General features: G+C 44.3%; 1 protein-coding gene across 2 annotated transcripts in view; it reads right to left on the minus strand.

Annotated features, from left to right (window-relative positions):
* CLPB (ClpB family mitochondrial disaggregase) overlaps positions 1–21,052 on the minus strand; it is a 131,678-nt gene that overhangs the window by 88,035 nt on the left and 22,591 nt on the right. For both annotated transcript variants that reach the window (XM_067539081.1, XM_067539080.1), the window contains exon 4: positions 9,005–9,108. In XM_067539081.1, coding sequence (XP_067395182.1) covers positions 9,005–9,108 — 104 coding nt within the window. The remainder of the gene's footprint in view (positions 1–9,004; positions 9,109–21,052) is intronic.

Here is a 21,052-nt window from a genome sequence, read left to right on the forward strand (position 1 = left end):
TGGTATGGCCCAGATATTCCTAGATGTGATAGCTGACAGATTTCTTCACTTAGTAATCACCAAACCAACCAGATGAGGAGATAAGACATCACTTTCTCAGTGTCTGATGGGCTTTGGAAAATACCTAGATTATTTGACTATTTTAAATTCAGTATTGGTAAGCAGCGAGGACCTCACAAAAGAACTGGTTGTGGAGGACAGCTAATTCAGTTTAAACTAAATGGAAAGATAAACAAAAATAGGCTTGCAAAGAAGGTCCCTGACTGCAAAAGGGCAAACAAAAAATTCAGGGAATTAGTCAGGAATGTGGATTGGACCGAAGAACTCAAGGATCTGAATGTGGATAAGGCTGGGAAATACTTTAAAGCAAAGTTGCAGAAACTATCTGAAGCCTGCATCCCAAGTAAGGGGGAAAAAATTCACAGGGAAGGGTTGCAGACTAAACTGGATGAGCAAGAATCTCAGACAGTTGATTAAGAGAAAGCAGGAAACCTACAAGGAATGGAAGATGGGAAGGATCAGCAAGGAAAATTCCCTCTTGGAGGTCAGAAAGTGTAGGGAAAAAGTGAGAACTGCCAAAAGCCAAGTGGAGTTGGACCTTGCAAAGGAAATTTAAATCAATAGTAAACGCTTCTTTCACAATATAAATAAAAAGAAAACAAGGAAAGAGAAAGTGGGACTGGTAAACACTTAGGCTGGGGTGGAGATCAAAGATAATCTAGGCATGGCCCAACACCTAAACCAATACTATGCTTCAGTTTTTAATAAGGGTAACAATGATTTTGGGGGCATGGCAGGGTGGCTAATGGAAATGAGCTTATGGAAGAAGAAATTACCACATCCAAGGTGGAAGTCGGACTCAAACAGTTTATTAGGATCAAACTGGGTGGCCCAGATAATCGCCATCCAAGAACATTAAAGGAACTGGCACGTAATTTGCAAGCCCAATAATGATTTTTAATAAATCCGTTAACTCGGGGTCATACCTTCTGACTGGAGAATTGCTAATACAGTACCTATTTTTAAGAAAGGGGAAAAAGGGATCCAGGAAACTATAGGCCTGTTGCAGTCTATTACAGCAGTGGATGGGCAAGGTTCCATGACCTGCGATGTGCAGGAGGTCAGAATAGATGATTGCAATGGTCTGACCCAGTATGGCTGTTCTTATGTTCTTAAGTTAATGCACTGCAGGCCAGACAGACTGTTCTCAGTTCTAGGAGGTTGATATGCATCCTGGCCTTCCAAGGAGTCCGTGTGCCCTGTCCTCCTGAAGAAGCTTAAAATCCAAGAATTTGGAATAGCTGGTGAAATCATGCTTTGCTAACGAGGCCTGGTAGTTAGCAATTCGAAACTGAAGGCTGGTGGAAGAAAATACCTTACTCCCCAGTGGCAAAGGCATTTAGCACCCTTGTAATAGGATGTCGCCTTGAGACGCTGTAGTCTAGATCTTTCAGTGGCTGCTTGTACCACTAGGGAGTTAGGTGCTGGGTGTGTAAACTGGAACTCCATTCCCTTGGCTTGCACAGAATAACATCTCTCAGCCCTGTTAAGGAGTGGGGGCGCAGGAGACAGGGTATGCCAAACTACCCCCACTGGTTCAATAAGAGCGGGTCCACCCAACTAGGACCACTAGGCTAAAGAATATCCAGTAGCCTATGCTGAGTATCCTGTACCTCCTCAGGTTGCATCTGGAGCTCAGTTATCACTCTCCACAGGAGCTCCTGATACAGCCTGTGGTCATCAGGTGGGGATGAAGATGGGGTGACCCACCTCATCTGGTGAGGAGGATAAAGCCATAGGAACTGTCTGATCTGGCTCAATTCTTTCTTCTCTGTAGTACGGCAGACCCAGTTGGTGTCAGCTAGAAGACGGTCAATGGGATTCATGTACAGATATGGGGCATCTAGCACAGGGCCCATGGACCCCAATAATTCCCGTATGAAGGGTCAACTGGTCAGCAGGGACTCCATGGCATTGGGTACCATCAGTCCCCAGGATCATCATATCTAGGTAGGGGATGGATCCCAGAGAAGGCGCGACAAATACTGCTCTTAGAGTTGTGCAGCTCCCCAAAGTGGCATAGGCAACACTGGTGCTCATTACTCATGAAGGAAACAGGGGCAGGTGATGCGAGTTCTTAAATCCTGGGACAATGGGTATAATTCTTATCTGTGGGGAAAGGCTTCCCAAGACGGGGAGGACTAAACGACATCAACTAGACTAAAAGACTAATGCTAACATTACTAAGAACAATAATAAACTAAACTATTTACAATATATTTACAGGGTTTGATGAATAAGCACAGATGTATCTTCAAACACAGAGGATTCCAACTCAGGCCATGTGGCAATAAAACAGAACGGGAGAGGTGTCAATTGAGATTTTTCCAAGATTTGTAATTTGACTGCATTTGGATAGATTTCCACAGATAAAGCAAAAGCACATCTCTGACTCAAAGGCCAGCCCCCACCAAATTTCAAGTCTATGTTCCAAAATATGGAGACCCTAGCATTGTTCAAAGAAAAGGTCTCAAGATTTTTTTTTAATTTTTTTTTTTTTTTAAATAGGGGCACAATGTCTTCCCTAGCCTCATTCTCAGAAATGGTTGAACCATTTTGGCTGAAATTTTCAAAAAAAGAAAATTAGCCTAAAGCAGGCACCCAGAATGAAAAATTTCAGCCCAAATGGTTAAAGTATCAAAGTTATAAGTAACTGGAAACAGGGTCTTATATTGGAAAATATCAATAGATTTACAGAGTTTAAGGACAAAAGGGACCATTCAATCATCTAATCTGACCTCCTATCTATCTCAGACCATTAAATTTCACCCAGTTACCCCTGTATTGAACTCAGTAAGTTGTGATTTAATAAAGCAAAACCTATGTTTGGCTAAAGTAGATCTTCCAAAAAGGTGTCCAGTCTGTATCTGAAGACATCAAGAGTTGGACAATCCAACATTTCCCTTGGTAGCTCCAGTGGTGAATCATCTTCACTGTTAAAAATTTGTGCCCTAGTCCTCATCTGAACTTTCAGCCACTGATTCTTGTTCTGCCTTTCTCTACTAGATTAAAGAGCCCTTTAGTACATAGTATTTTCTCCCCATGAAGGGTACTTACTCACTTTAATCAAGTCACCTCTCAATCTACTTCTTGATAAAACAAACAGATTGAGCTCTAGAGCCCTCCAATCCATTTTTGTGGCTCTTTTCTACACTCCCTCCAATTTTTAAACATCCTTTTCCAAACGTGGACACCAGAACTAGATGCAGTATTTCAGTATCAGTCCCAACAATGCCATATAGAGAGATAAAAATCACCTACCCCTGTTTACACGTGCAAAAAGGACATAGCCCTTTTCACCACAGCATCAAACTGTAAGCTCCTGGTCAGTGGCTTGTCCACTATGACCCCTTGATCCTTTTCAGAGTCACTGCTTTCTAGGATATAGGCCCCCATTCCGCAAGGATGGCCTGCATTCCTTGTTCCTAGATGTATAAACTTTGCATTTGGCTGCATTCATATGCATTTGAATGGGCCCAGTTTACCAAGCAATCCAGATCATTCCGTAGGACTGCCCTGCCATTGTCATTATTTACCATGCTGCCAATCTTTGTCTCATCTGCAAACTTCATCAGCAGTGATTTTATATTTATGTCCAGATCACAGATGAAAATGTTGAATAGTGTTGGGCCTAGTACCAATCCTGCAGAACACCCTGGAACCTCTCCAGTTGGTGACAATTCCCTATTGACCAACACTTTTTGAGATCTGCCAGTTAGCCATTTCTTAATCCATTTACCATGAATAAATGGGGCTACTGTAAAAAAGCCTGGCCATGAAGAAAAAGAGATGGTATACAGGCTCCAGTACCATCAGCAGCTGCAGAAATTTAGGGTAAACAATTATCCCACTCTACAAGAGGGATGAGAGCCAGAGTTTTTGCTAGTGATTTTAATGGACGTGGCCTAGTGGCTCTATCCTTGGGATGAGATAAAACACCATCTATTTATTTAACTTGGAATGTCCTTTACCTCAGTTTTCATAGGGTGATAGGTTTTAAGGACAGAAGGGACCATTATGATCTGTCCTCCTGTATGACATAGGCCAGGGAACCCTGCCCCACTGAATTCTGCATCAAGACCAATAACTTTTGTTTGAGCTAGAGCATAACTTTTAGAAAAGCATCCCGTCCAAAGACTTCAAGCGCTAGACAATCCGCCATGCCCCTAAGTAATTGATTACAATAGATGAGAGCTCTTCCAATGGTGGAGTTGAAAGCAATGCAGGAAATGCAGTGGTACATCTCAGAGCAGCAGGGTGTTTCCAAATATCAGGATACTCTCACAGATTTTGGAAAAGAGGGTTACTCACCTTGCGCAGTAACTGATGTTCTTCAAGATGTGTCTCCCTGTGGGTGCTCCACTCCAGGTGTTTGCACATCCTCGACTGGAGATTTTGTCAGCAGCGCCCGTCCAGGTTGCGCGTGCGCCATCCCCATCTCGTGGTGTCATTGGCGCTCTTTTCGGCACATGTGTGACCCGACCCCCTCTGTTCCTTCTCAACCGAAGAGTCATAACTCTCGACTCCGAAGTAGAGGGGAGGAGGGAGGGTAGTGGAGCACCCACAGGGGCACACATCTTGAAGAACGTCAGTTACTGCACAAGGTGAGTAACCCTTTCTTCTTCGTCTTCAAGTAGTGTCCCTGTGGAGGTCACTCCAGGTGACTCTTGAGCAGTGCCCTTAACTGGTGGAGGGAACTTCGGAGTTGTTAGGTTGAATGGAGGAGAGTACTGAAAGTCCGATTGTTGCATCCTGTCTTGATGCCTGATCGATTGTGTAATGTTTTATGAAAGCGTGGGTTGAAGCCCAGATAGCTGCTTTGCATATTTCTGTGATTGGCACATTATACAAGAAGGCTGTAGATGTAGAAAATGATCTAGTTGAACATATCCTGACCATTTGGGGTGGTGTTACACTCGACTGTGTGTAGGATGTGCGGATGCAGCTAGAAATCCACTTTGATAGCCTTTGGGTGGATATGGCGTTGCCTTTGGAGCGTTCTGTAATGGACGTGAAAAGTTTGAGAGATTTCCTAAAGGGTTTTGTTCTTTCTAGATAAAATGCGATGGCTCATCTGACATCCAGCGTATGGAGTGCCACATCCCATGTATTAGCATGGGGTTTCAGATAAAACGTAGGTAAATGAATGCTTTGGTTAAGGTGGAATGCCGATGACATTTTGGGGAGGAATTTAGGATGAGGTCGTAGCATTACCTTATCTTTATGAAATATTGTATACGGTGGGTGGATCACTTACGCTTTGCGCTGATGTAATTGCTACTAGAAATGATACCTTCACTGACATGTGCAAAAATGAACAAATCGCTAAGGGCTCAAATGGTGGCTTGATAATGGTTCTTAGGACTAAACTGAGGTCCCAAGGTATTATGGGCAGACGTATATCAGAGCACATGTTTTGTATGCCAGTCATGAAACGTTTCACAATTGGGTGTGCAAAGATTGTGGTATCATCTACAAGATCGTGGAAGGTGGTAATAGCAGCTAGGTGTACTTTAAGTGAGCTCATTAATAGTCCTGCCTTTTTTTTTATTTCCAGGAGGTAGTCCAGTAGGATGGAGACAGGTGCTACTGTTGTGTTGATTTGTGTCTGTTGACACCATAAGGAGAATCTATGCACTTCTGAAGGTAAGTTTCCTATTGGCAGGTTTTCTGCTGGTCAGTAAAATATGCCTCACTGATTCGAAGCATTGTAGTTCCATTTGTTTGAACGAGTTAGGAACCATGCTGTTAGATGTAACTTCTTCAGATACGGATGGGCGACGCATCTCTTGTCCTGAGAGAGGAGATTCTCAAGTAGTGGGAGAGAGTGGTGTGCGAATCGACATTTGTGTCAGGTAAGTAAGCCATGTTTGCCTGGTCCATGCTGGTGCTATCATTATCACCTTCGCTTTGTCTTTGCATATTTTGTGTATGGTTTTGGATATCATGGGAATGGGTGGGAATGCACAAAGGAGACCTGTATTCCAGTTAATGAGGAATGCATCTCCCATCGATCCTCTGCCCAGACCTGCTCTTGAGCAGAAGTAACGGCACTTGGTGTTTGGTGGATGTCATGGACTCCGGCTGTGGCGGGTGGGAGGAGTCGTGCAGACCCTTGACCAAATTCTCAAAATTGTTGTTTAGGAGGGGCAGCCTGAGATGTCGATGGCTGTTGGTTTGTCTGTCGGCGGCGCTGGGGCCTTTGTCTGGAGTGTGGTTGCTCATACCATCTGTTTTGCTGGTAGTGTTGATACCTAGAGTTATGCAGTTGGTACCTAAAGGTTCTCCTTCTTGTTGCAGGTGTGTAGATTCTGAGCATGTGGAGTGTAGCCCTTGAATCCTTCATGATATGCATAACATCATCGGTTTTCTCTGCGAAGAGCTTCACTTTAACAAAAGGAAGATCTTCAATCCTCAAACTCACCTGTAGTTGTTTAGGAAGGGCTGCGGAGTGGAGCCATGACGCCTTGCACATGACGAATGTAGCTGCCACTGTTCTAGCTGCACTTGTGTGGTGTTGATCTGTTATGTTGTTGTTTGTTCTTCTAGTTAGCAGCTTCTAAGACCAGTGAGTTAGGAGCTGGGTGAGTGAAGAGGAACTCGGTATCTTTAGCGGGGACATAGAACTTTTTATCAGACCTTTTACAAGTAGGAGAGATGGTGGCAGGCGTTTGCCAGATGTAATTGGCGGGCTCCATCAGGGCATCGTCCATGGGAAGGGCCATTTTAGAAGAAGCTGAGGTCTGCAGTATTCTCAGTAGTTTGTGCTGCGAAGCTGCCACCTCCTGGAGTGGAATCTCGAAGCTGTCAGCCACCTTCTTAACTCCTGAAACTGCTTAAAATCATTTGCAGTCATAGAAGGTGGGGGAACTATGACCTCATCTGGTGAAGAAGATGAGTTGTGTGCCGATGGAGTTCTCTCTTGCTCTGCAATGTCCTTCTGTTCTTGGGTAGGACCGGTTGTTTCAGGTCCTGTTGGAGGAGATCTATAGGGTTACCTTTCCCTGTATCTCTGGGAGGTTGATGGTCTACTGTGTGGTGTAGAATAAGCAGACCAGGTGTCCCATCCAGACCAGTGCATGAGATATGGGACTGGTGGAGCGAACCATGGGGGTCCAGGCCATAGGTATGATGGATGTCAAGAATGTGGACGGCGTTTGGTTGGGTGCCTCCTAGGTGATGGCTGCTGAGGGGAAAAGATGGAATGTTCACCTTCATACTCCTCATCAATGGAGAAGGAGATGGGTGAAATGGGGTCCTCCTGACTGAATTGCACTGGGGAGGTGTTGGACCCGTAGAGTGGTGATAGTGGGGAGGATGCGACAAATTCTTCCACCTTCTCATGGTACCTGCGCTTTTCGGTATGCTTTCGTGGGGCCGGCATTGTCGGCTCCATCATTAGAATCGGTGCTGCAGTCTGCTCCGTGACAATTCTCAGTGGAGACTGTCGGCGCGGTCAGCACCGTTGATGCTTTTGGCACCATTGGTGCCTCAATGTTAATGCCAAAGGCACCACGCGTACCGTCAGAGCCGATGTCGTGGACTTGGTATGTGTCGGTGCCGTGGTGCTTGTCGGCTCCGAGGTCTGTGTCAGTGCTTACGTTGTGACGGTTACCACCGTTCTGCAGACCGTTAATTTCGATGGTGCCATATCGGATCGGAGTTGTTTTGTTTTATCTCTCAGCTCTTTAGTGGAGCAGTGAGAGTCCTTCCTTGTTGTGGAGATCAGTGTACTTGAGGAACCTAGAGCCTCTTTGGTACCAACTCCTTTGTCCGTTCCCAGTGACCTCCTTCTCTTACTCTGCTCCACTGCCGGTGGGGTAGAGTGCCTTTTTCTAGTCTTATCCGAAGAGCTGTTATCCTGTCCAAGGTCTGAGGCAGATCTCAAAGACCTTTCCATAAGTATTAGCTTCAGGTAGAGATCCCTGTCACTCCTGGCTCTAGATTATAGGTTCTTGCAGTGGATGCATTTTTGGGCGATATGCCCTTCGCATAGGCATCTGATGCACTCCAAGTGCCCGTCCAAAGCCGGCATAGGGTCCCTGCGTGATGCACACTGTTTGAAGCCAGGAGAGCCCAGCATGGTATTTCTATTAACCATTAACTATGGGGTAAGTCTGAGGGAAATTTTTTTTTTGGGTAAGGGACAGATTGAGGTAAACTACTCTAAACTACAGGTAAACTAACTAACTTTAACAAGGAAAAATAAAATATTAATGATTTCTGAAGCAGGCTGTGAAGAGCTGTGAGGGCTTCGTCTCGGACCACGGACGGTTGAGAAGGAACTGAGGGGGTTGGGTTGCATGTGTGCCAAAAAGGGCGCCAACAGCGCCATGGGATGGGGACGGCGCATGCAAGACCCGGACGGGCACTGTTGACAAAATCTCTGATCAAGGACACGAGGACACACCAACACCTGGAGTGGAGCACCCACAGGGACACTACTCAAAGAAGAACTTGCCATTTCAAGCCTGTATTTTGAGGGCACAGCATATAACAGACCTATGCTTAAAGAATATAAGACAACATCTGTCTAAAGGAAAGTAAAATGCACAAGAGTGGATCAGAATTATCCAAAGACCTAACTGAACTCTGAGCATACATAGAACTCTAGGTTTAGAGAGAGACATACTGTACCAGGACAGGTCTACACTGCCAGCAAAATTCAGCGGCAGTCAACGGGAGTTACACAAGTTACACAGAGTAGCTGCGTAACTCCTGTCTTCGTGACTTCCCGTTAGCGCACCATCTCCACTGCACTGTGCCAATGGGAAATGCATTCCTGTCGATGCAGTGCTATGCTTTTTAGGGAGGTGGTTTTATTAGATCGACTTCTGGATCGATTGGGCGTGTTCACCTCTGCTCAATCGAATTGGAAAAAAAATCGATCTGACGGTGGCGAATATGTATACATAGCCCCAGTAAGGTAACATGAACCTATTACCTTCCAGTGAATGGAGTCCCTTTTCTTTGGCAGTCTCATACACGCTGTTGAATTCATCTCCGCAGTTTGGGTCAGCACCAGCTTCAAGCAGGATCTTTACCACACTATTATAAAACATAATGAGAATAAGATCATCAGGGAGGTTTCTTGGAGAGATATGATGAAACATCAGTAACTGGAGTCCTTCAGAGTCTATGAAGGGAAAAAATATCAAGGCACGCAGCGTGGGAGAGTACTCAGCAAAGATTTGCTGCCAGCAAAGAAGAATTAAACAACAATGCTGCTTAACAATATTAACAATCATAAGACTATTGGACTGAGGAGGCCTTTGGAGTAGTGGGCTGTTCTTTAGATCCATACCTGTTGTGAAATATATCTATGCCCAATACAGTTCAAGTCCAAATCATCTGCACGGAAGTGCCTCTGTGCCATGAGCTACATTTCCAGCACACTGAACAGGATTGTCATCCAATAATTCATGCATAAGAGTTGAAAATGCAGCCAAGACACACCAGCAGCCAAACATTTGATGTAAGACTAGCCAGGCCCCTGTAAAAGATGGATTCTTACAGTAGCCTCTACATAAAGGAAAGCAAAATGCAGTTATTATGTTGTTACGCACATTTTTAAGGTACTAGTTACCATAGCATCTGGGCTTCTTTTACATCTAAGTCCCCTAAGACAACAAATGTATGGGACTCCAATACCAGGCATGACAGCAGCTCAGTTAGGAAGCTGTGGGTGGCAAGGTGGCCTATCTGTTATCTAGATTCCCACCCTTCGATACGACGCTTTCACTTGAGACTTGCACTCTGCATGGACACAACCAAATGAGTCTGTCCTTGAAACAGGAACTTACCTGCACCCAAGGTCAGATATGCAAAGCACAGAACATCCCTTTAGCCCCTTTTCTGCAACCACAAAGGAAAGAACCCTCCCACCCCCAGCCCCGAGTATTCCAACAATAGATTCCAATTGCTTTAATTGTATTGTGTATTGAAAGTGAAACATTTAACTGCTAACTGAAGCTATGCCATGAGAGTATTTTCCTGGGGACGTGACAACTGGTGAGAGTTCCAATGCATGCATTACAGCTCAGCAGCTGGAAGGACTTTTAAAAAGCGATTTTATTTTTTGAGGTTCAGAAGACAACTAGCTGCTGTTTTAATATGAATACAGATGAAGAATATGGGGAGAAGACTCCAGGAGGCAAGAGAGAAGGAAGAGAAAATAATGGTGATGAAAGCATGGGGTGAGACTCTGAGGTATGGTTTTGTTTGCAGACCCTGAATGAACTGAATTTGGTGACAATAGGCCAGTGTCCATATCACAAAACACACTGTTATGAAGTGACAATACTTGTCAGTTCCAGGATAGAGGTTGAGGAAGAGAAATCAAATTCTCATCTAACACCTTAAGATCATGTTGAAGCATATTCGTAGGGTAGTGAAGAGGGTTGGAGAATCTCCCACTGCCTCTGTTCATACTTGTCTAGAGGCAGAGGACTGTAGTCTCCAGAGCTGTCCAATCTGTCACCATTCCCCAGCATGACTATTCAGCACAAAAAAAAAGAGACAGGTTAGGGGAAGCTTAGTGCAGGAGGCCTCTGTGTTTCTGAACACAACAATCATCAATCAAGAATTAGATTTCTTACCATTTCTGAAAGCAGCTGGAAGCCAGTTATTCTTTTTCCTGGGTTCAGGCCTTCCATGACAACTAGACCGTATAATGTTATATATAGTGTTCATCACAGGTGAGATAGCTTACAGGCTGGCAGAGGTTCCTGGCTATGTGCACCACAGACTGACTGATACGCATTTGCAGGCTGTATCTCATCAAGTCGCATTTACAATTTAACTTGAGTTCCTCTCCCTCCCACCGCTTTACAGTAAATACAATCAGCAGAATGGAAGCTGGCTATTTTCTGATTTCAATAAGATACAATAGCAGAAGTATATTTCTTGCCTTCCATAGTTCAAGTCTCAATTGGATATAAAGCCCAGCCCAGTGGACTGAGCACAAAATTGAGAGTCAGGGGACCTGTGTCCTCGACCATATCACAGATTTCTTGTGAGATTGTAGGGAATTCTCTTACGGCCGCATTTTCAGGAGTGGCCTCAGTTTTGGGTCTGGCTTTTCAAGAGGTGCCTAGCATCTGCAGCTCCCACTCATTTCAAATGAAGCGTTTGACTCTTCTGAAATCCATGTCCCCAGGATACTCCAACTGAGCTCTCAAGATCAAAATGGTTTTCTGAATCAATGACCTGTATGCCATTCCCCCAACTTTTGTGTCATCTGCAAACTTTAACAGTAATGATTATGTTTTCTTCCAGGTCATCGATAAAAATGTTAAACAGCATAGGGCCAAGAAGTGAACCTTGCAGGACCTCCCTGGAAATGCATCTATTCTATGATGATTCCCTATTTACAATAACATTTTGAGATCTATCATTTAGCCACCTTGTAATCCATTTATTGTGTGCCATTCTAATTTTTTAATCAAAATGGTGTGCAGTAGAATATAAGAACGGCCACAGTGGGCCAGACCAAAGGTCCATCTAGCTCAGTATCCAGTCTTCTGACAGTGGCCAATGCCAGGTGCTTCAGAAGGAATGACCAGAACAGGTAATCATCAAGTGATCCATACCCTGTTGCCCATTCCCAGTTTCTGGCAAACAGAGGCTAGGGACACTTCAGAGCATGGTTTTGCATCCCGCCCATCCTGGCTAATAGCCACTGATGGACCTATATTTTCCATAAACGTATCTAGTTCTTTTTTGAACCCTGTTATAATCTTGGCCTTCACAACATCCTCTGGCAAGGAGTTCCACAAGTTGACTGTGTTGCGTGAAGGAATACTTTCTTTTGTTCGTTTTAAACCTGCTGCCTATTCATTTCATTTGGTGACCCCTAGTTTTTGTGTTATGAGAAGGAGGAAATAACACTTCCTTCTTTACTTTCTCCACACCAGTCATGATTTTATAGACCTCTATCATATCCCCCCCTTAGTCTTCTCTTTTCCAAGCTGAAAAGTCCCAGTCTTATTAAACTCCCCTCATATGGAAGCTGTTCCATACCCCTAATCATTTTTGTTACCCTTTTCTGTACCTTTTCCAATTCCAATATATCTTTTTTGAAATGGGGCGACCAGATCTGCACACAGTATTCAGGATGTGAGGGTACCATGGATTTATAAAGAGGCAATGCAATATTTTCTATCTTATTATCTATCCCTTTCCTAATGACTTCCAACATTACCAAGACAAACATCTTATAGAAGTCTCTGTATATTAAATCAACACTATTACCTTTATCAACCAAACTTGTAATCTCATAAAAAAAATCAAGTTAATTTGACAGAATCTATTTTTCTATAAATCCAAGTTGATTGGTATTAATTACATTACCTTCCTTTAATTCTTTATTAATTGAATCCCGTATCTTGCCCAGGGTCCATGTCAGACTGGCAGGCCTCTATTTACCTGGATCATCTCATTTCCCCTTTCTAAATATTGTCACAATATTAGCTTTCTTACAGTGTTCTGGAAATTCTTATATAAAAACTTATATAAAATCAACTTTAACAGTCCAGTCAGCTCATAAGCCATCTCTTTTACAACTCTTGGATGCAAGTTATCTAGTTCACTGATTTAAAAAGGTCTGTCTTTAGGAGCTGCTGTTAAACATCCTCCTAAGATATTACTAGAATGGAAAGAGTGTTATCATCTAAGACTATATCTGTTTTTTCCCAAATACAGAACAGGATTATTGTTTGAACGCTTTTGGCTTTTGAGCATTATTATTGGTAACTATCATTTCCATCTAGTAATGGACCAATACCATTGTTAGGATTCTTTCTGTTCCTAGTACATTTAAAAAACTCCTTCTTATTGTCCTTAACTCTGCTAGCCATATATTTCTCCTTGCATCCCTTTACTTCCTGCATCAATTTCCTACAGTTCTTAGCTTCTGTTTTATATTCATTACTGTCAACTTCCCCTTCCCTCCATTTGTTTAACCAGCACCGTTTTCGTTCTCAGCTGTGGGATTGTGGCTACTGGGGAAACCAGTAAAGTGTTCTTAAATCATTCCCAACATCATTCACATTTTTCTGATTAAATCCTTCCCCACAGCTGATCTGGCTCATAATTGTTTTCAGCTTTGTAAAACTGGCCCTTTTAAAGCACCAAGCATATATACTATTGGTTTGAAATTTTACTATGTTGGCACATTATAATTGTGACAAAGAAATCATGGTCACTTGTACCTAAGTTACCATTTTTAATTATGTGATCAGTTTCTTCTCTGTCAAGATGAGACCCAATATGCAATTCCCCCAGGTTGGATGCAACACTTTGAGTTAGGAAATTGTCATCTGGAGTGTGTCACACATGTGGTTGGACTAAATGACCACAATGGCATCTTCTGGCCCTTAATATATGAACCCATAAATTATTTCTAAATGCAGGGTAGATTGCCTTAAGTACACTGATGATATACGGGTGTCTTTATTGTACTGTGGATCCTACATCTGAAGGACTGTTTGGAGGAGCTGTCCAGCTGGATGCATCACTGTCACCTTGTTCTCAGTCTTCAGTAAACGGGTGCTAGAAAGGAGTCATGGATACCAGGGGGCTCTTTCCTTTTTTGGGTCCCATGTTCAAAGACAGCAAGCCAGGTTAAAGACACTGGCATCATTTTCAACCACACCCTTACCATGGACAGCCCGAAGTCTGAGACAAAGGTACAAAATCTGTGATGGGGAACGTTTCATTTGTGCAATTTGAACTACCTGAGTCCTTAATTACTCTGTCACAGCCATGCATACCAGATCAATTACTGCAACACACACACACACACACACACACACACACACACCAGGGCTTCCAAGCAGTGCCTTTCTGACATTTGCAGCTTGTTCAGAATGCTCCAAGCTGGTACTGTTGCAATCTAAAGCCCTTAACAATGAAGGTTCTGGCTATATTCAAGTCCTCATCTTCAGATATGGGTATCTGCCCTCCTATATTGTCTGGCTTTTAAGGATCCCACTACTGTAGTTAAATTGATAGGCTGTGACATATCACAGGGTCCATCCCCTCCATCTTTAAGAAGAATGGGCCCAAGTGCCAACATAGGATTTGAACCAAAAACCTTCCAGTCCCAGAGTTGAGATACAGCCACCGAATGGGTCATACTGCTAACACAAACAATAACTCAATGTCCTTGGAAACTCTATCCATCAGCTTTTCCCTTCTCCATCCATGGCTGTGTTTGTTGAGCTTTCTTCCCAGGCTCTTTATCCACCATCACCTCCATGTTCTCAACAACTCTTAGAAAGGCTCTTCCTCTTCATTCATAATTCAGACCGTGAGAGTTTTCTTGATAATGTTTGTTTCCAGAAAAGCTTTAAAGAGCGTCACTTATCATAGAGGCAGTGTGTACAGTGGTGAGAGCAGAAGGATGCGGAGCCAGAACTCCTGGGTTCTCTTCCATACAACTGTCTGCTTCATTTTCCCCATCTGTAAGATGGAAATAACCATACTTCTCTACCTCATAAGGTAGTTGGGAGGCTTAATTGTTCACAAAGAAGCGGCATGATCCATTACTGGGAATCTAACCTTAACTCTAAAATTTGGTAGTACAGAACCCTCTCCCAAGAAGACAGCTCTGATACAGTATCTGTCACTCATTCCAAAACCAATTCCCATCAGACTGCTATAAAAAGGAAGTGAAAAGAGCTTGCTGGTCTAAACTCAAAAGGACAATCATCTGTTGTGCGATCAGCCTCTCTATCCAATCATCCTTCAATCTAACCTCCTACTTCTGTGACATGCAATCCCCTCCAGGCAGCTCATGTCACCGAATTTTCCTTCACAGAGCCAGCCAGACATTTCTGGAATCACAAGTATTGATAGAACCTGTCAAATTTGCAGGTAATAAAACATTCAAGCAAATTAGCCTTTGCTAATAGTGCAGTGCTAGTGCAATGGAAACGCAGATGTCACCATACTCATTAACAAAAGCGTATGAACATAATCAGAGGAAAGAAGACAACTTGAAAAACTGTATTTTTATACATATAACAAGGATGAAGTATGGGCTAGTGATCAGAGCAAGGAACTGGGACCAGGAGTCCTGGGTTCTACTGCCAGCCGTCACTGAATCATTGTGTGACAATGAGCAAGACACTACCTCTCTGGTCCTCAGTTTCCACATCTGTAAAATGGGGATAATTCTTTTCTACCTCTCAGGGGAGGTGTGACGCTCAATTAAGCTTTATAAACCATTGCGAGATCCACTGACGACAGTGCTATGCAGAACGGCAGAGGGGAAAGTACATTCCATCATTATTTGTGCCCTGTTCTTTATTCTGTACCAGCTCACAACTATTTATTATTATTGGTAAGAGAGTCAGTGCAAAGGCTGTGATTTATATCCCGAGTCCCCTCACCTTGTCCTATGAGGTACTTCCGGTTTATTCCCTCCATCAGGCTACTGGGTGGCTCTGGCAAAGTAATACTCTCCCATCAGCGAGGTGGTGTGCTAGAAAGAGGCCTGCAGTGTGTCTGAGCTGTACAGGCAAGCGTCCCTCAATAACTCACCTGTGCTCAGTAGTCTCATCAAGCTAGGGGTTTAATTTGCTGATCAAGTTTTAATTTGATCAGAGACAGAGGCTATTCATCTGTACAAATATAAATCTAAATTGAGCCTGGTGATGACTCAGAGGGCAATGCTTAACTAAAGTTCACTGGGCAGTTAAATCGATTGCAATCAGTGCTTTCTGCTTTTAGAGGCTGGGCCAGCATATTGTTAAGAAAAAAAGAGCAAGGCACCTGGGGTGAGAGAGCTGGACTCGGCTGGGTCTGCACCGCTGCCCTACTAACACTCAGGCAGCTGGAGTTGGTGAACCAAGAAGGGCAGTGATCCTAGTGACCGGGAGTTACAAAACACAATGCAAGGGCTTCAAGGGACTTTGATGAGGGGCAGCGCTGGGCTTTAGTGGAAGCCGCAGGTCCTGCTGGACACAAAGAGGGTCACTAGAATAGTGATATCTTAACTTTCTGTACAACTCAGCATGGGAGTAGATGGGAGGATGTAAGAAAAGAGCAGTTACCTTCCCGTAACTCTGATTCTTCAAGATGTTGTCATCCATGTGGACCCTAAACTAGGTGCGCACACGCCCTATGCATGCAAGATCAGAATCTTTTGAATAGCAGAGTTCACTGGGCTGCACCCGAGCCATGTACGTCTTCCCTCCCCCCACCACACACACCACAGGGCAGAGCAGCTGCAACCACCCTTCAGTTCCCTCACTAATGCAGCATCCCATCTCCTAAGAGCTGTAATACTTTGGTTTAATTTCAATGGTTGGGTTTAGTGCATGGGTGCTGGGCGGTGTGGGTGACCTATGATATACGGAAGGTCAGCCTAGATGATCTGGTGGTCCCTTCTGGCCTTGAAACCTATGACTATAAGGTAAGTAACCGATCTCTCTTCTTTGAATCGGCGTGCGTGTGGATCCCTGATAAGCTGTGCTCCAGCTGGAAGGTGGGATCGAGGAGTCCCGACTCCCACTAACTAGTGATAGTAACATTGCCCTACCGAGTTTGGCATCTGATCTTGCAGCCACGTGTTTACTAAGAGTCAGGGAGTTACTCCATGTGGCTGCCTGGCAAGTTTCAGACATGGGAATGCTCCTTAGGCATGCAGCTTGCACCGCAGCGGAGTGCGCTTTTACACCGGGGAGAACTGAGGGATGCGTGTGGCTGCTCCACCTCAGGGCACAAGGACATACCTCGCACAGGCATGGCACTACAGACACTGCTATTCAAAAGATTTCAATCTGGTACACATGGAGTGCAGGTGTCCCTAGCATGGGATCCACATGGGCATGTACTCGAAGAGGACGATACTGCAACACCCTACGCAACACCCAAGGGCTGTCACCAGAACCTCATCTCCAACTAGTTCTACGCAAAGGCAGCAGAGCCCACACCTGAATAACCAGCACATCGTGCATGCAAGTCTATATGCCAAAGAAGCTCCTGACTCTAGAAGCTTCAGGATATTTATCCCAGCTGCCTAGCTCTGCTTCAGAGACCTCCAAATTATATGCCTGAAGTGGAAAGGCTGAAAGCAAGGATGTGATGCAGACATATGTACCTAATATAGGTACTAGACTATGCCAGTTAATCACATCACTGCCTATAGACACAGAGAGAATAGCTCCAGACAAGTCACACTCGTTATATGCCTTAGAACATACCCACTGATCTATACCATGCATGATGTACCATCAACTACTAATAAAAAACGTTGTGTATACAGAGCATTAGATACACAAAGTGCTGCTCACACAGAGAAGAGGCATATTCCCCAGCCACAGGGACCCAACAATTGAAACCAGATGAGACACAGGAGAGGGAGGGCCAGGGGATAGTGAGCAGGGGACACAGGGAAGAATTACGCAGTGGTGGGGTGTTAAGGCGGGATCTGAAAGAGGGAAGACGAGGTGTGTGGTTGGTGAGGAAAGGGAAAGTGATCCAGAGGGGTGTGATTGCAGGAGAGAGGGTATGAAGCTGAGAATGGGAGAAGGAGATGGAATTGGGAAACGGGGTAAAGTGAGAGGACTGGAAAGAGGAAGAAGTGAGAGCAGGGGTGAAAGCAGTGAGGCACCATACATGCAGCAAGATTACACATGGCCTTGGGGGCAAAGACAAGGAACTACCACCATCCCATGAAGAGATTGGGAGCCAACGGAGGGACTCAGTTAAGAACATAAGCACCTGCAGACAAGGATGCATTACATGAGAAAGGACACATGTACCAACACATAACACTAGGACTTGCCCCTGCTCCTCTAAGAGAGTATTATGGGATCTTTAAAAGGGAAAGTTTCGTAGTGGGACAGGCTTCAACAAAGAGTGTGCACATTTAGAGATCTGGCTAGAGTTAGTGACCCTTCCTTCTTTTCAGTGAAACTCCTCCTGGAGAACCACTTCTTTCACAGCGCCTACAAGGGAGCAGCTGACTAGGGCAGTGCAGAGTGGGCACCGAATGCTGGGAGGAAGGGGAATTGACAATGGGAATGAAGCAATAAACTGGCATGGGGGAACTATTGAAAAAACAATGAGAGTCCTGTAGCATCTTAAAGACTAACACATTTCTGTGGGCATAAGCTTTCACGGGCTGCAACCCACTTCGTCAGATGCTGTATACAAACTAACACTCAACCCCTTTGGAACTTTTCACTAAGGGAACTATAAATACATATAACAAATAAGCCACATGCCTATCATTACCCTTATCATGTTGCCTGCATGTTGTATTCTTTTCCTGAATACTGCGTGTGACTTTGTCCCTTTAGCTTGTACACTATCCAGTGAAATGACTTTGCCTCTGACACAGAACCCCTCTGCAACCTTGGTCAAGTAATTTAATCTCTGAGTCTTTAGTTTCCTTCTTATACATAAAATACAGACAGCATTCCTACTAGCTGAAGTGTTATCTACGGTGCAGAGGCCCCAGCACAAGCAGGCAAGCAGTCTAGCTGGGTGAGAACAAAAGATCTCTTCCCCCACAACACACTTGAATGCAAAAGACCTGCTAAGTTCGAGAATCCTTTTCCTAGTCCTCCGCACAACCCTCCAACCAGCCCTCTGCACAATGGTGAGTTCACAGTGGACAGGAGCGGGCAATTTATGGAGGCTGCAAGGGCAAACCTGTTTGCAGACTTACCCCAAAATGCTTATGACGGCTCTGCCTGGGTAAAATCTCGTCACAGCTCTGTGCCTCAGTTACCCCATGTGTCAAAATAGGGTTAATCATAATATTTACCTCCCACGCAGTACCCCGCGAGAATGTTAATTCATGTTTTTAAGCCATTCACTTTATTCACTTTGGGACAAAGGAACTAAAACGTTCTGCAATGCTACACTGAGTAAGATGCCCACGCTACAGGACAGGTTTGAATACAAGAACTTTAGAGAAAAGTCAAAAGTACATTTCTTTCGACATCAGCTTTTTAAAAATATAAATGATGCTGATGGTGTGTTTTTAAATACAACCTAAAAACTACAAACCAACCAAACCTAAACTACTTGGAAGTTTCCTTTTATTACTATTATTGGTATTACAGTAGTGTCTGAGTCCCAAGTTGAGGCCAGGCCCCTTCTGAGCTAGGAGTTATACATACACATAGTCAGGCACAGCCTGTGCCCGGCAAAGCTCACGGTCGAAATAGACAAGCAAACCTGACCTATGAGAAAAGGTGGGAAAAAATTGGGTGTGTTTAGTTTTGAAGAAAAGAGGCTTCCAACATGTTACAAAAAATTGTGATCAATTGTTCTCCATGTCCAGTGAAGTTAGGACAAAAAATAAAGGGCTTAATCTTCAGCAAGGGAGCTGTAAGTTAGGTATTAGGACAACCTTTCTAATTATAAATTAGTTAAGCTGTGGAATGGAATTCCAAGGTGGTTATGGCATCCCGGTCATTGGAGGTTTCTAAGAACAGTTTAAACAAACACCTGTCAGAGATGGTTTAAGTATACCCGATCCTAACTCAGCACAAGAGACTAGACTAGATGACTTTTCAAGATCCCTTCTAGCCCTCCATGTCCGTGGTTCTAAGACAAACAATGAGAGAGAGGAAGCGACTCAACCAAGGTCACACAGCACATCATGGCAAGCTGGGAATGGGCTCCCAGTCCAGTGCCCTACCATCGGGACCACACTGCTTTTATTCTACTCTTTGAGGAAATACCCATTTCTAATATAACAGCCCTGTCAACAATGACCGAGTCCATGCACAGGCTTCACAGCTGAATCCACAGGCTTCTGATCCAGAGATGAGACTCCAACTTGGCAAGACTGACCTCTTTTTAAAATGCATAGGAATACACCCTATTAAATAACTCAGTGTCACCTGCCTTAAGCTTTGCTGTTCTGCATTAGATTAAAGAGCTGTCACCTCTTTCTAAACCAAAACTCCCTAGCTACACCAGGCTGAGAGGTGTATACGCTGAACTGGAAACACACCGCACACTGGAATACTATTATTTCAAAACAGGATTATCTCAGGAAAAGGATTCCAAATGGGATTAGAAATGAGTCCTGGTCACAGAGAAATGATCAGCTGGGGCACAGTCAAAGGGAAAGGAACCTCGACTGAAGATTGAAATTAACAGTGCCGTACCAGGATGCTACAAAAATATGTGTGTGTGTGTGTGTGTGTGTGTGACAGAAATACACTGCAGAACCAAGAGCTCTCACCTGAGTGTGAGATGAGCAGGGGCTCAAGGCTTTGAAACGCAAGTGATTTTGTTTCCCATTAGATAGATTTTCCATTGAATCTATCCAGTTCTTTATCTGCAGCACCCAGCGGGAGAGGGAAATGAAAGTTTTCCCTTTCTCTGTTCCTAACATTACTTCCATCTCCCTTGCGCTCTGCTAGCCTTGACAGAGCCCTACAAATACCCTAGCCCGATTTTCTCTTACAACAACCCCCTTTAAACTATCATCCTTCCAGCTGAGGAGGACTGGATATCACAGCTGCAGGGGTCGTTGGCGAGGAATGCAAGAACTAGCCTTCCCCCAGTAGGATCTGAGCGCGCCGGCTCTGCAGTGTTTCCCAAATACTGCTAAGGAGGTCCAGGGTTCTGTGATCAGAACTGTACAATCCTTCCTTCCCAGAGAGCCTCTGCGATGGGCTCTGAGGCCCTCCACACCCTGCCTCCTCATCAGCTGTGCACATACCAACCTTCAACAGAGCTTGAAAGGGCAGCTCAAATCTCCACTTCAAAAGCAGCCAGGTCTCCGTTGTGAGTTAGGCGCACAGTGGAACGGAAGAGAGCTGGCATTGGCTGGGATAGCTGTAACGCACTGATCTATGAAGTGGTTTTATACAGACTAAGATGTCACAAAAAGCATCAACAGTACCATAAAGATTTGAAGTGCAGTGCACTCTAAAAAGTGGCTTTGTAAAGATGGCACTGTGGGGCTAATGGTTTTTTTCCCTCTCAAAGACTCCAGATTGAACATGCTCAGTCA

This window comes from Emydura macquarii, unplaced genomic scaffold (assembly GCF_026122565.2).
Source record: "Emydura macquarii macquarii isolate MOO-44397 ecotype Brisbane River unplaced genomic scaffold, CSIRO-AGI_Emac_v2 contig_509, whole genome shotgun sequence".
Taxonomy (NCBI): Eukaryota; Metazoa; Chordata; order Testudines; family Chelidae; genus Emydura; species Emydura macquarii.